The sequence below is a fragment of the Schistocerca serialis genome, chromosome 12 (genome assembly GCF_023864345.2).
Source record: "Schistocerca serialis cubense isolate TAMUIC-IGC-003099 chromosome 12, iqSchSeri2.2, whole genome shotgun sequence".
Classification (NCBI taxonomy): domain Eukaryota; kingdom Metazoa; phylum Arthropoda; class Insecta; order Orthoptera; family Acrididae; genus Schistocerca; species Schistocerca serialis.
Window position 1 is genome coordinate 101433141 of NC_064649.1, and position 16231 is coordinate 101449371.

Genomic DNA, 16231 nt, shown 5'->3' on the forward strand with positions numbered 1-16231 from the left:
CGAGTAATAACCACGACATGTAATACTTCAACTGATACTGAGAGAAGAACAAAAATTCTGTAGAAATTACTTTTCAGCACACACTCATAGTTTTTCCTTTCCTCATTTAGTCATGCTCCAGGTTTCTGAACCGCACATGCTGCTGGGGTTATCACAGTGTTATAGATTCTCATCTTTGTGTTCACTTATATTGATATTGAGCTGTGCATCTCCCTGAGGGAATACATGCATTTCATTCCTACCACTATTCTTTCCTTGATGTTCATTTCCACCACTATTCTTTCCTTGATGTTCATTTCTGTGCTGTTGTCATTGATAAACGTAGAAACCAAGTATCTGAACTCTTTTGAGCCTCATAGCATTTACATAAAGAAATTCCTCCTGATCTTGTCTTTCTCCTAGTTGCATGAACTCCATTTTGTCTTGCTTGACCTTTAGCCCAATCTTCCATGCATAGTTGTCCATTATCTGGTATATTTCTTTTAACTATTGGTTTGATTCACTTAGTAGTACTATATCTTCTGCACATGTGAGACAACTGAAAATACCATCCACCTGTACTCCAGCCCACTCCTATTGCCTACACTCACTTATTACTTTCTGTAAGATGTTGTTTACCACAACACAGGAGACAGCATTCCCTTGTCTGAGACCTGCCTCAATCTCTAACACTTCTGATGTGACCCTTCGGAAATGCATTGCCGCTCTTAACCCATCCAAACAAGTTTGCACCATTCTCAATAGCTTCTTAGGGATTCTGAAGTGACACAGTGCATTTTATACAGTTGCTGTTGTACGAACATTGAAAATCGACTGTAGATATCTTTATCATATTCCCAGCATTTTGCAAACAATTGTGTTAGAGTGAAAATGTGACCTACTGTCAACTGGTTTGGTCAAAAGCCAACTTGGTATTCCTGTATGTTATTCTCTATGAATGGTTGTAATTTTCTGAGGATGATGATAGACAGTACCTTGTCGTTATATACAGCATACTTCTGTAGTTACCACACTCCATTTTGCTTCGCTACTTGTATATTGGGCATATTATGGCCAATTTCCATTCTTCTGGCAATGTTTCATTCTTCCGTAACAATTGGATCAGTTTATATATTTCTAGGTGCAATCTCCCACCTCCCTGTTGGGTTGAGTTTCCTGTTATTCTGTCCCGCTCTAGGGGTTCGTTGTTTGTGAGTCTTCTTCAGTCACTTCCCGTTATTCTTCATATTTACTTTCCTAAGTGGTGTCTGCAGGTAATGTCTATCTGGTCTGGGCAATTAAGGATTTGGATTGTTTGGGGGAAGAGACTAAACAGCGAGGTCATTGGTCTCATCAGATTAGGGAAGGACGGGGAAGGAAGTCGGCCGTGCCCTTTCAAAGGAATCATCCCAGCATTTGCCTGGAGCAATTTAGGGAAATCACGGAAAACATAAATCAGGATGGCCGGACTCGGGATTGAACCGTCGTCCTCCCGAATGCGAGTCCAGTGTGCTAACCACTGCGCCACCTCGCTCAGTGGCAATTAAGAAGTTTTGAAAAGTATTCTTTACATCTATCTAAAATTCTTTCCTTGTCATTTATCAAGTTGCCAGGCTTAAACATAATTTCAATTATTTGCTAAACTTTTTCTCACTTACATGCTTAACATCAAATATTTAACATATTAACTCATATGTAAAGTAACTTCTTGTTTGAAGTTCAGGTCTGAATATCAACAACGACAACTAGGCTACAGCAACCCAAGACAATTTACATGTGTGCGTGAGGTGTCCCAGCATGCATGAATGTGTGCGTTTTCCTTTCTTTTCTGAAGAAGTCTTTGGCTGAAAGCTCAGTGTGTAAGTCTTTTCATTGTGCGCACACACACACACACACACACACACACACACACACACATTGTGTGTCTAAATGTCTGTAGTTTTGCTAGAAAAAGGGCAAATGCTCAAAAGCTATTGTGAATGCTGTTTTCTGTTACGTGTTTCTGTGGTCCAAGCATCAGTCCAGTGTAGATGAGTGGTTGATTTTCCCATATTTTACATACTGCTCCATCCAGGAATTTCCATTATTGTCTGGTATTGTTATGAAATAGGATAGATTGATACCCAGTGACAAGCAGTCCATCTCAGAATATACCAAGGTATACCAAGGGTCTCACCGAGGGCTTCACGGACAGAATTTACTCTTACAACCTAGTACAGAAACAGGTATCCCATGTCTGATCTCTCCAGTCACCTACAACCTCCCACCCTCCCACATTCCCAGTGATAGGCAGCAAAGGAGCACTCCCCTCGTGACTCAAAACCACCCAGGACTGGAGCAACCGAATCACATTCTCTGTCAGGATTCCAACTACCTCTCATCATGGTCTGAAATGAAGAACACCCTACCCATTATCCTCCTTCCAGGGGTGTTCTGCCACCCACCAAACATACGCAATAGCCTTGTCCATCCCTATGCCACCACTGCCCGCAACCCCTAGCCTCGTGGCTCATGTCCCTGTAATAGAACTACATGTGAGGACTGTCACATACATCCTCCAAGCGCCACCTATTCCAGTCCAGTCACAAGTGTCACCTATCCCATCAAAGGCAGGGCTACCTGTGAAAGCAGTCTTGTGATCTATAAGCTAAGCTGCCCCACCACTGTGCTGCATTCTATATGATCATGACAACCAACAAGCTGTTCATCCACACAAATGGCCACTGACAAACTGTGGCCTAGAGACAGCTGATCCATCCAATTGTTGAACATGCTGCACAACACATGTGAATTCAATGACAGCTTCACAGCCTGTGCTATCTGGGTGCTTCCTACCAACACCAGCTTTTCTGAACTGCGCAGATGGGAACTCTCTCCACAACATATTTCCCATACTCATAACCCCCTGGCCTCGACCTTCGGTAGTCCCAGTGCTCTCCTGTGTTTTCACTTCCCTGCTCCCACTCCAGTACTACACATTCCAGCAATGCTCTTACAGGCTTTACCCCTTCTCTATGTCTCTCCTCTCGCCTCTGTCTATCCTCCCCAGCACAGCCTCATGACTCCACACCCCACAGCCCATCCTACCCCCACTACATCCCACCATGCTTCTACGAGCAGCATTACACCTTCCACCATTGCTACCCTGCTATTCCTCCCACTCCCTGCCCCCTCGTGCTCTCCTTATCCTCACCACTCATGCCAGGTTGCAAGACCCATCACGTGCAGTTGCAGTCCGGCAACAGCAGTCGGCAATAGTAGCCACCACATGTGTGTGTGTGTGTGTGTGTGTGTGTGTGTGTGTGTGTGTTTTATGCCTGCATGAATATCTGTGTGTGTGTGTTTTTCTATTTCAGAAGATCTTTTTGTCTGATGGCTGCATGTTTAGAGATCTTTTCATTGTGTTTTTCTGCCTGCAGCTCAACATTTCCTCTATGTGGTGAGAAGCAATCTAGCCTTTTCATAATATTCCAAAGTGATTAGTATTTCAGTGACTGAAATGACAGATGCAAGCATACTTTCTCAGCTGCCTTACAGTGGGTGGCAAAGGGTGATTCAGGTACCACCAGCAGTTCTCCCGTATCCCTGTTCCATTTGATGACAGTGCACAAGAGGATCAATTCTAGGCAACCTCCCTGCATAAATTTAATTTTCTCCATCTCTATGAAGAGGAAGTGTCCTGCTCAACAAATGAAAAACCTCGAACACGTAGAAGTTTCTTCCTTTCAACAATCTAGTTTTAAAGCATGACTGTTTTCGAAAAATTTAATTTCATTTTCAAGTGCACACCGTGCTATGTTTATGTTGGTCAAAAGAATATGTCAGAAATTCTATTAAAATTTGCTTCACAGATATCTCTGTTGGAAATCTACAACTATTGTAATATCACTACTTGTCTCAGCCATATGTTCACAGTACCCAGGTTGCTGAAAAGTGATAGCAATACACAGAGAAAGGCGGATTTCTACAGGCTCTTATGTGCGAGTATCATTCAAACAGCTACATAAAACAGTGTTATTAGTGATTATAAAACAAGTTTACATAGCTATAGTAGCTGCAAGTATTACACAAATTAATAGTGAGCTTCCAGGTGCTCTGCCAAGTTGTTGTTTCCATTTTCCACACAATATTTCAACGCTCGACCCAACTATCTTCTTCAGGTTCTGTGAGTTTTGCTGTTATATGTATTTGCTGCCTGTGCCATGAGACCAGCTAAACTCACATCATCTAAGGAAAATGGCCGAATCGATTGTCAAAATATTGTGCAGTAAATGGAAATTACTCTGCAGAACACCTAGAAGCTCATTATTAATCAACCGCACTGAGAAAATATGAGATATCACATTACATAAATAGCTAATGATTCCTTGAGGACCAATGTTGGCAGGAAGCAAACCAATACATCCCTAAGATAGCATAAGCACACAAACTATATATTAATATATTTAAAAACAAAGATGATGTGACTTACCATACGAAAGCGCTGGCAGGTCGATAGAAACACAAACAGACACATACATACACACAAAAAATTCAAGCCTTCGCAACAAACTGTTGCCTCATCAGGAAAGAGGGAAGGAGAGGGAAATATGAAAGGAAGTGGGTTTTAAGGGAGAGGGTAAGGAGTCATTCCAATCCCGGGAGTAGAAAGACTTACCTTAGGGGGAAAAAAGGACGGGTATAAACTTGCACACACACACATATCCATCCACACATATACAGACACAAGCAGACATCACTATATATTAAGTGCTTTAATCAAGACCACTCACCAAAAAGAAGAAGCGTTGAGTTGTCAATAGGCACACAGAAGAAAGAAAACTTGCTAGCTTTCAGAGTTATCTTGTGATGAACTAGAGTGCGCGCGCACACACACACACACACGCACACGCGCACACACACACACACACACACACACACACACACCTATGCTCTTATATGGTGCTGGCTAAACTAGATTCTAGCTGGCACCATGTAGGGCCACAGGCGTACGTGTGTGTGTGTGTGTGTGTGTGTGTGTGTGTGTGTGTGTGTGTGTGTTTTCTAGCTCATCAAAGGATAACTGTGAAAGCTACCAACTTTTCCATCCTTTTTGTGAGTGCCTATCAATGACTCAACACTTCTGCTTTTCGGTGAGTAGTCTCCTTCAACCCTAAAGTATTTACATTCTCCAAGAACTTTCCTGCAGCACTTATATACTAGCCAAAGCAGATTAAATACCTGATATTGAGGTATGCATTAGTCCTTGAGCTAACTGCAAAGAAATCTGCAGTAGTCAGAATATCAATTCCATGGGGAAAAGTTCCTTGACGACCCACATTTTCCTGGAATGCTGCAGATGCTGCTTTCCGACAGTTTATCTGTAAAAAGACATCACCTTTTAAAAAAGCAGAAAAGGAACCTCTAAGCTAACCAATAATTTTGAAATAATATAAATTCCAGGATGGAAAAACAAATAGAAATGAAGAAAAAAGTAACACAAGTTCCAGGATGGAAAAATTGTCAAGAAGTGCATGGTATGGACAAATAATAAAATTTATCTTGTGACATTTCTGGAAGAGTTCTAGGTGTCGGTCACAGCATTATTATCTGAAACAGAGGTCAGATGCCAAGCTAGACTTTGGTTCGTGGCCTCATCAGAACATAAAATGTCATTAAATGCAGTGCACTAACAGTGCCTTACTACTGATATCCCAAAAAGACCAATCCTCTCATTCAGAGAGACACACATGTGGCACATGGAAATGCCCCATTCTTAATACTGTTAGAACAACTACTTGTTTCTACCAAATTGCAGGACTATTGGCTTTAGCTATCTGCTGTTTTCTCCTATGCACTTGGCACTGAGAGCCAAAACATTGCGACCACTGGCCATTGTGATACTGATTACCACCCAATGGCATTGTAGAAATGTGATACGGCGAGGAAAGCATATAAATGGATCAGAGACAAATGGAGATTCATTCTAGTGACACAAGGAGCCATCCTGTGGGACAGCTGCAACTGTATAAGTCCATTTTGTAAAATGAAGAAACTGCACTACAGTTGCTGATTCAACAGTCTCTTATGACATACATGACTGGTTTCAGAACACTTTAAGTTCCGTCATCTGCAAAATTTATAAAAATAAAAGAGAGAACACAGTGTTGTGTATACATAATATCATTTAACCATCTGAGGGCATCCTCACCCCAATGTTGTCACGTAATGAAAGCTCCATGTCAAAGGAGTAAAAACGTGGAGACCTAGAAACATCTAAAAAAATCATCGCAACCAGACACTGAAAGTCACCAGAATCACGAAACATGTAAGATGCAATAAAGACCGGAAGAAAACATATCTACTGTGTGGAATTACATGAATTCCATAAAAGTTGGATGTGCACGAGCAGATATGTTGGCCACACAGGTTGGAATTTTCAAATGAGATTTAAAGAATTCCAGGTCAGCATTGACAATGCATTTGATTGACTACCAACATCAGCTACAGCAGGTTAGTGGTAACATATCTGTCTTACTTCTGCCAGAGAAAGGTTGGATACTCAATATCCTAGAAGAAATTGAAATCTTGCTTGCATGGCAAGCATCTCCATAACCACAATGAAGTTATTTTCAATGTGAAATGTTTCCTGAACAGCTAGAATGCAGAGTTATTCAATCACTTCTACAAAGTTATCCATTGGTGGGGAAAATGTCATATTAAAGGATTAAGATGTAGAAAAGGATTAACTCCATTAAAAAGTTTCACAGTCATAGCTCGATTTTTTTCATGGTTTCAGTATCCTCACCTACAAAGGTATTGATTGTGATTCAGAGGTGTTACACCTCATTCCTATGACAGCCACTGTTTCTGGCCACATCAGGAGGTACAGGAGTATCAAGTGGGCTGCGTGTCAGACAAGGATATAGGCCAGCGGACAGACCATAATCACTTGTTCTGTTACTGAGTCATGAATACAAGGAAGTACAAGACTGATCACTTGAACAAAAGCTGTTTATTGAATTAGTTATATAGACATGACAGCAGTGATATTACATATGCAGAAGTGCAAAGATAGAGTTATTAGGAAAATGGTATACAGTGTCGCAGATCCACATCCTCCCCAACCTGGTTGACTTCCAGTGGGGTGACCAACTGGACTGGTCTGGTAACATCCCTCCCAGCTGTGGTAATGAGGATTACAGTTCTAAGTAGTCCATCTTGAACTGGTCATAGTTCGTTTACCCTAGCCCTTTTCCCTAAACGTCAGGAAAGGACATTCTCTAGTAGAAGTACAATCTCTTGAATCCAATGGTTTGCCAGTGCTCTTGACTTGATGGAAAGTCCGAAAGAGCAATTAGAAACTAGTGCTGGAGCTTAAACTGTCTTACCAAGTCTGTTGTTTATGGTGGCTCAGGGCCTCAACGGGAAAGTGAGCTCTGGAAAGCACTTCATTCTCAGTGTGACAGGTGTTGAATTATGTGCGGCTTCTATGTTCAAAAGTATTTTTTGTAGGTCTTCCTCATCCTTGTCGCAGCATCCTAGCATTTTGTGGAGGCACCGTTTAGTCGAGCCAATCATCTGTTCCCACCATCCATATCTCTGATATCTCTCAGTTAGTTGTCTATATTTGTTTTATCTCTCAGTTTGCTACATGGAAAGGTTGGGCATTATCACTGTAAATAATGTGTGGAGTGCCCCACCAACCTGTAAACATTTGAAGGGGTAATAAGAATAGGTCTGCAGTTGTGTTGGTGGATAGTTCCATATGTATGGCTCTTGTTACAACACAGGTGATTACTGATTATTAGAATTTAACATGTATTTATAGTGATGCCTGATTTTGCATATAGGGGACCAGCAAAATCAATTCTGAAAACTTCAAACAGCTTGTGAGGATTCACTCTTTCAGCTGGTTGTAGCACTAACATCTGTTGGCCAGCAAAGGTATGTGCAATTTTACAGGGAAGGCTACTAAGGACCATTTCAGTCACAAGATGGCTGTGGAGTATCCAGAATGAATTTCTTAGTTGTAGAAAAACCATTCTTAATCCAAGATAGTGTACATTGATATGCGTGCACATAATCAGAAGTTTGGTGAAGCGACAATTTTCTTCCATAATGTGGGAATGCCATTCTTCATCGGATGCCTTGGCACAATGTAGCAGCAGAGGAGAAGATTAGTGTTTAATGTCCCATCAACAACAAGATCATTAGAGATGGAGCACATAATTGGATTAGGGAAGGGTGGTGAAGGAAATCAGCCATGTCCTTTGAAAGGAACCATCCCAGCATTTGCCTGAGCAATTTATGGAAAACACAGGAAATCTAAATCAGAATGGACAGACGTGGGTTTGAACCATCATTCTCCCAAATGCTAGACCAGTGTGCTAACCACTCAGCATGATGCAGGCAATCCTGTACATGTAATAAGCCGCCATCTAAATATGAGGTTGAAGCATTTTATTTTTGATGTCCTAGTAAGTGGTAGAGCTTTGCTTAAAGCAGCAAATTTCGAGGGGAAGAATTCTTGCTGCATGATCTTAATCCAATATAAATGAGCCCCTGCTATCTCTTACGCACTGAATTCTCCGCATGTGTCTGTTTTCTGAAAGTTTTCTTTTCAAGAAGAGAATGTAAGCAGTGGTTTGCAACAGCTTCCAGTAAGAGCTGAATATATTTGCATCTATGAGCAGTTGTAAAGCCTGAATGATGAAAGTCTGAGGAAATCTCTCTAGATTTAAGAAATGCATGATAATTGCTTGACCATAAATAGCCATGGTGGTCCATTCCAATATATGTCCAATATTTGCAACATCTGAGGCTTGGATACTCTTGAAACTAAATCTTTGCATGGAAATGCCTCCACTGAGACAGTATGGTATTTCTGTAGCCCTGTTGCATACAAACATTTTCCACGTAGTGGAATCACACTTTATCCACCCAAGAGTTATGACAAAACCAGTCCAGAGTGGCACTCTGCTGAGATCACAAGCTGTGACATTGCAATAGTAGTGATGTAGTCTGGTCACTGTCAATGCTGCTAACAGTTCAAGCCAAAGAAGCGTTATTGTTTTCATGGATGCTAATAGCCTCTTACTATACATTACTTTGGGAATGTCATCAGTAAAAGGATACATAAGATAGTGTCGAGTGTCGTACGCTTTCTCAGGTGCATCACAGAAAATAGCAATATAAAAGCTCTCATTCTCTGCAAGGATTCATCTTGGGATGGTAGCATTAGATAGCTCAGGAAGATTTGACTGACATTCAGATGCGCCATTTAACAGATAGGGTAATCCCAAAGTAGTCAGAGTAACCAAGTGTGTTGAAAGACAAACTGATGTTTTTAGTCCCAGAGGATCATGAAGACCTGCTGTTGCTCGTAATAAATTTCTTTTTGTTGCTGTCTCTGAAAATTTTTTGGTGACTTCTCACTAACTCACTGAGAATGTATCGTCTTCCGGTACCATGCCGTTCCTAGAACAATCGCTTTCGTTTGGATCTCCCTTCCTTCCATCTTCCAAATTGTGGATAAGTGTTCTGAATTAAACTCATTTCAATGGTGACAATTTTATTTGCTTCATTAGTGAAAATAACCCTTAAAACAGCGAGACTAGGCTGCCTTCAGATTCAGTACCTGTAACAAAGTCGTCTATGTATACGTTCTGAGGCAGTAAGGCACCAGCTCTACAGAACTGGGACTGATAAGTGTCTGCTAGATCCTAGAACGTCGCTGAAAGCAGAAACGAGTTGCAAGCAAGGCTTAAAGAAAGATGTGAGAATCAATAAACTGTCCTTTGTATTGCATTAATGTGATCTTCAAATTTGTTGGTGTTGATCTTGTACAGTAGAGAGAGAGCTGTAGAAAGGCTCTAATAATTTCAGCAACAACTGCTAAGTGTCACTGATGGACTCTCAAGAAGGAGGTCAATCACTTCAGGCAACAGGTTAGGCCCAATTTCCAAAGTGTCATTAACAAATAGTACACACTGCTCATGCAAGGAATCATCAAAGACTATTCACCATTTTGTGCTCTCTTCTTGTCTTCCTCACTTTACAGACCAGATGTGGTTTAATAGCCACGTTAGAAGACTGCTCCATAATCAAAGAAAGCTTCTTCTCACATTGAAGTCAAAACCCAGCTGCTAAAACAGCAATTGAACAAAGCAAAAATGAGTGTAAGGAGAGCAGTGAGGGAAGCATTCAATGACTTTGAAAGTAAAACTTTGTTAACCAATCTGAATAAAAAGCCTGTGAGATTTAAATCCTCTATTCATTCACTCAGTGACCATAGTGGCACCAAAATGGAAGATAATAGAAAAAAAGGCCAAAATATTGAATTTGGTCCTCTGAAATCATTTCACTGTGGAAAATCGTAACATAGCCCCCATTTTAATCACTTTAAGATGGCTGAAATGTCAGATATTGAGATAACTGATCTCAGAATAGAAAAGCAACTTGTAAAGGTCATCCTTCTCTAATATTACCTTTTTGAGATAACCGATACTATGTATACGATAAATTCTTGCAGAGATTAAAATTATCGTTAGAGATCATCCTTCTCAAACATTACCTTTTTGAGATAACCGATACCATGTATACGATCAATTCTTGCATAGATTAAAATTCTCAGCTGTTTCACTAAAAGAAGTCATAGGATGTATATTTCAGGCTACAATGCATAAAAAGAAATTAATGTGTTTCAATCAATATGTACTAATGGTTAAAATTACTCTTTTTCTAAAAATATTTGAAATTACAAAAATATCTGGCATATTTAAAATTCATATTATTAATTGTACAATCAAACACTAATTATTAAATTTAATTCTGGATTAATTTGTAAAATAATGATATATTTTAGCAATGATTCATGTTTTGTTTTGTAAACCCTTCTGCTTTGTAAAGTCTTTGGAAATTGTGAGTACCGCAGAATGTAAGCAGTGGGTTAGGCATACTTCCAATGGAAATGCACATATTTTGTTAAATTTGTCAACGACAATGTAATCTGTGGTGTGCTGAAAGTGAAAATAGTAAAATCGGTGTGATTTAAAAGAATGGGATAAAATAAAAGTCAAGAACAATACAGAAGAATTTTCAACAGTTATTTAGTCATCAAGAACCTAAGAAATCGAAATTTTCAGCTGCAAGAATGTACCCCCATACAAGACTTCGAGCCATTGACAACAACAATTAGATAATGAAGATAAGTTATTATTTTGTATATCTTACACCTCTCGAATCTTTTGAAAATAGTGAAGATACGAAGACAGTGAATTTAACAGTGATGTGTGGTAGGGTAAGATTACAAACTACAATCACTCACTAGTGGAAAGACACCAGGACGAGATGAGATACCTATACGATCCTACAAAGATTATGTGAAATAGCTTTCTCCCCTTCTAGCTGCAGTTTATTATACCGGGTTATCAAAATGTCAGTATAAATTTGAAAACTTAATAAACCACAGAATAATGTAGATAGAGAGGTAAAAATTTACACAAATGCTTGAAATGACATGGTGTTTTATTAGAGGGGGGAGGGGGAGTTTCACAAAATGTCCGACAGATGGCGCTGAACAGCAAAATGTCAGTGACTGCACATGATAATAGTGTATAAAAGGAGCTGTAATCAGAGAGAGAATCAGATGCGCCAGTAGTCGCAGCATGTTGACGTTACCTGAAAAGGTGCTTTTAGTGAAGCTGTGTTATCAGAATGGGGAATGTGCTAGTTCAGTGTTATGATCCTATCGCCATAGGAAGGGGATTCGGACGGGTAAAGGTCCGTTGACAAACGCAGCTGTGGCGAGAATGATTTCGAAGTTTGAAGCCATGTGTTGTTTAGATGATAGACCCCGTAGTGGCCGACCGAGCACAAGGCGTAATGCTGCTGAGACAGTTCAAGAAGAAATGGAGACTGTAGCGGGTTCGTCTATGCATGGGGAAGTCAGTGCTCGTGCAGTCGCACGTCGCACCGGCGTTCCATACACAACTGTTTGGTTGGCACTGAGGCGTACCCTCCGATACTATCTGTACAAAATCCATCAGCATCATGAACTGTTACCTGGTGATTTAGTGAAGCGGAGGGCATTTGCGGTGTGAGCGTTTCAAAAGATGGCGGAAGATGACGATTGGTTGAGTAACGTGTTGTGGACCAACGAAGCTCATTTCACGCTCCGAGGGTCTGTCAACGCCCACAACTGCAGAATTTGGGCTACCGAAAATCCTAGAACTGTCGTGGAAACTCCATTGCACAACGAGAAAGTCACGGTATGGGTTGGATTTACCACATCTACCGTTATCAGGCCTTTTTTCTTCGAGGAAATGCGGGATTCTGGTTTTGTAACTGCTACCGTGACGGGTGAGAGGTACGCCGATATGTTACAGAATCGCATCATCCCCAGACTGGCTGATAAACACCTGCTGGAACGTGCGATGTTTATGCAGGATGGTGCTCCATCCCATATTGCTAGATGTGTTAAAGATCTCTTGCGCGTGTCGTTTGGTGATGATTGGGTGCTCAGCCGCCACTTTCGTCATGCTTGGCCTCCCAGGTCCCCAGACTGTGCGATTTTGGCTTTGGGGTTACCTAAAGTTGCAAGTGTATCGTGATTGACCGACATCTCTAGGGATGCTGAAAGACAACATCTGACGCCAATGCCTCACCATAACTCCGGACATGCTTTACAGTGTTGTTCACAACATTATTCCTCGACTACAGCTATTGTTGAGGAAAGATGGTGGACATATTGAGCATTTCCTGTAAAGAACATCATCTTTGCTTTGTCTTACTTTGTTACGCTAATTATTGCTATTCTGATCAGATGAAGTGCCATCTGTTGGACATTTTTTGAACTTTTATATTTTTTTGGTTCTAATAAAACCCCATGTCATGCCAAGCATGTGTGTCAATTTGTACCTCTCTATCTACATTATTCCGTGATTTATTCAGTTTTCAAATGTATGACTTTTTGATCACCCGGTAGACTGCTGGAGCAACAAAGGTTACCTAGTGACTGGAAGAAAGCATTTGTCATTCCCATTTTAAAGAAAGGGCACAGGACAGATGCACACAGTTATTGACTTATATCATTGATGTCAATCTGCTGTAGAATTATGGAACATGTTTAATGCTCAAGATAATGACATTCTTGGAGGACAAAAATCTCCTCTATGAAAATCAACATACGAGGGTTGAATGAAAGTAGTGCCACCACCTTCATTAATTGGGTTCGTATGGGAATATTTTAATAAATGAAACTCTGAAATAATCCTTAGCATGTGATCTTTCATTACAAATATGCACTGTTCTACATTATCACCAGCCAATTGGATACATTTCTGCCAATGATGAACAAGTTTTCTGAAGCCGTCACGGAAGAAGTCGACGCTTTGTTTCCGCAACCACAGTCTCACAGTTCTCTCTACGTCTTCATCATTCTCCTGACACAATTGAAAGGAGAAAGGTGTCACCTTCATTCTTGGAATTCCTGCCAAATTTTTTAAGTCTGTGCACTATGATTTCAGGAATCAGCATCCTGTGTACCCATCGTGCACAGATCTTACGATAGCCAAGCAAAGCATTAATGTGACCCACACGTTCTTGTGAAATGCCGATTGTGCTTGCAATTTCTCTGAGTGATACATCAATCACCCTGAATCAATCTGTCAACATTTTGCTTGTGAAACTTGATGGTTGCTGTCACAGGAAGTCCAACTTTTTGTTTGTCATGCAGGTCAGATGTTTCCACCTCAACATCTTTACACTTACTCACCCAACGATACACAGTACTCAGATCAACACAATCACCATAAACTGCTGTCATTCTCTGATGAATCTCCGTTGGGGTTACACCTTCTGCTATCAAGAATTCAATGACAGCACGTTGCTTAAATCGCATTGATCGACCGTCTGCGCAGGGTTCCATATTTTACACTGTAACAACACAACCGTTCAATGCTAAGGCTTCCCGCCAACTGGTGCTGTAGAGAAGAGGCTACGGAACAAGGCAGTACCTGCTGCATACCAATGATGCCAACTGTTGAACAGTTATGAAGGTGGAGGCATTACTTTTCAGTTAACCCTCGTAGATTTCTGAAACAGCGAGCTTGTGAAACATGGCTCACTCTGTTCCTCCGTGAGATCCATAGCACTACAGACAACAGTGCTCAAATGGATGCCCTGTTCCCTGACTTCAGGAACGCATTTGATACATTCCCACACCACCTTCTAGTGAAAAAAATATGTGCTTAACCAGCATAAAACCACATTTGCGACTGTACTGAAGAGTGCCTTACAGATAGAACTCAACAAGTTGCTCTTAACGGAAAAAAATTGATAGATGTAAAGGTAATTTCTGGAGTACCCAAAGAAAGTGTGATAGTACTGTTATTGTTTACAACATACATAAATGATCCAAAAGAACTGGACGCTATTTAAGACTGTTCGTGGATGATGTGGTTGTCTATAACTAAGCAGCAATGCTAGAAGACAGTACTGATTTGCAAAATGACCTGCAGACGATCAATGACTAGGGTAGGATCTGGAAGTTCACCCTGAGCAAAAACAAATGTACCATATTGCACATACATAGGAAAATAAAGCCTCTACCATACAACTACACTATTGGTGATAAACTGCTAGAAACAGCATCTACTGTAAAATGTATAGAAGTAGCTATTTAGAGTGACCTTAAATGGAATGACCATGTAAAACAAACAGAGATTCATTGGACGAATCTTAAGGAAATGTAATTCATCCACAAAGGAAGTGGCTTATGAGGTGCTTGTTTAATTGAGTCTTATGTACTGTTTACAGTATGGGATGCATCCTATGGGAGCATTGCTGAGATGCTCAACAAACTCTATTGTTGGACATTACAAGAGAGGTTTTGTGCTTCACGGAGAGTCTTAATATTGAAATTTCGAAAGAGAGCTTTCGAGGAAGAGTTAGACGAACGTCCATCTCACATAATGACCATGACGAGAAAACTATAGAAATTACAGCCAATACAGAGACTTACTGAGAATCATTCTTCCAAAACACAGATTCTGACCGAAGGCTGAGACAAATAAAATGAATTTGTAGATTCTTCTGTAGGAGCCAGCTCTACGTGGTCTTTTTTAATATAGTCCAGCATTAAATTACCATAAACATGTCTTAGACCATCATTTCTGCATTGTCTAAAGGCAGCAAAACATTTCTCAGCAATGTGAAAGTTCTTGAGTAGATGATAGTGAATTTTCAAGAGAGGCAAAACTACTCGCTGCTGGTCTGCAATTGGGTATATTGTGCCGTAAGAGCAGATTGCTCTTTCTTTTTCCAAACAATATTGACACTGTGGCCCTGATTGAGGCAGAGAAAACACAAATTTCTTGCTCTTAACATCTTGAGCTGCTCTGGAGTGTCCTTTATTATCTTGCAGTCTTGTGCCCAGGGGTCACTACATTCACAAAAACTGCAATAAAGCTTCATGGAACATATGATATTGTGCTTCGAATGCCCGTGATTGGAATTAATATTGGGGAGAGCTGTGGCAGCAGGTAATGTGCTTGTGAATTCCGTGTCTTTGCATACCTTTTGTGCAGTGAGTGCACTGTAAATCTCTTTGGCTAAAAATTACATTAAACACAGTATGTCATCTAGGGATAGTTTCTCCCTCTTGATGTAGATTCTTCAGCACCGACAAATGTCTGTGGGGAAAGTGCGCAAAATTTTTGGCATGTGATACTTGTCACAGGCATTTACATCTCCACTCAATGACTTCATAGTTCGGATATGCCTATTGTATTCTATCAATGTTCTATTACTTGATTGAAGACATTCAACTCAGATGGTTCTAAGTAGTCTAAGTGACCCTGCATAATGTGGTTGCAGTCTCCATACCTTACCTGAAGAGTATAGCAAGTGTCATCATAAGTCGAAGAAATCCCTGCAATGCCATCAAACAGTTGTTTGGGCTCACATTCAAGTTATCCTCTTAAGAACATGTGTTTATTAATAGTAGTCACAAAAGCATTACTATAAATACAGCTTTCAAACAGTTCCCAAAATCTGGGCCAGCTCTCAGTGTCTCCAGAGAAAGGTTCAAGCTTAATAGAGGGCAATTTAATTGTCATAGAAATCAGAACCACAGATGAGACTGGATCATTCAAACACAATGTCACAGTAGAAACAGACAATTTTTTCTTGATAGCATCTCAGACTTTGAAAATTACACGTTTCGCCTTGTCAAGTTAATTGTTGAATTGTGTGAAGTGTTTTCAAGCTG

At 40.4% G+C, this 16231-nt stretch overlaps 1 protein-coding gene across 1 annotated transcript in view; it reads right to left on the bottom strand.

Moving 5' to 3' along the window:
• LOC126428194 (tubulin-specific chaperone D) overlaps window positions 1-16231 on the bottom strand; it is a 195790-nt gene that overhangs the window by 91127 nt on the left and 88432 nt on the right. The window contains exon 8 of the mRNA XM_050090110.1: window positions 5200-5339. Coding sequence (XP_049946067.1) covers window positions 5200-5339 — 140 coding nt within the window. The remainder of the gene's footprint in view (window positions 1-5199; window positions 5340-16231) is intronic.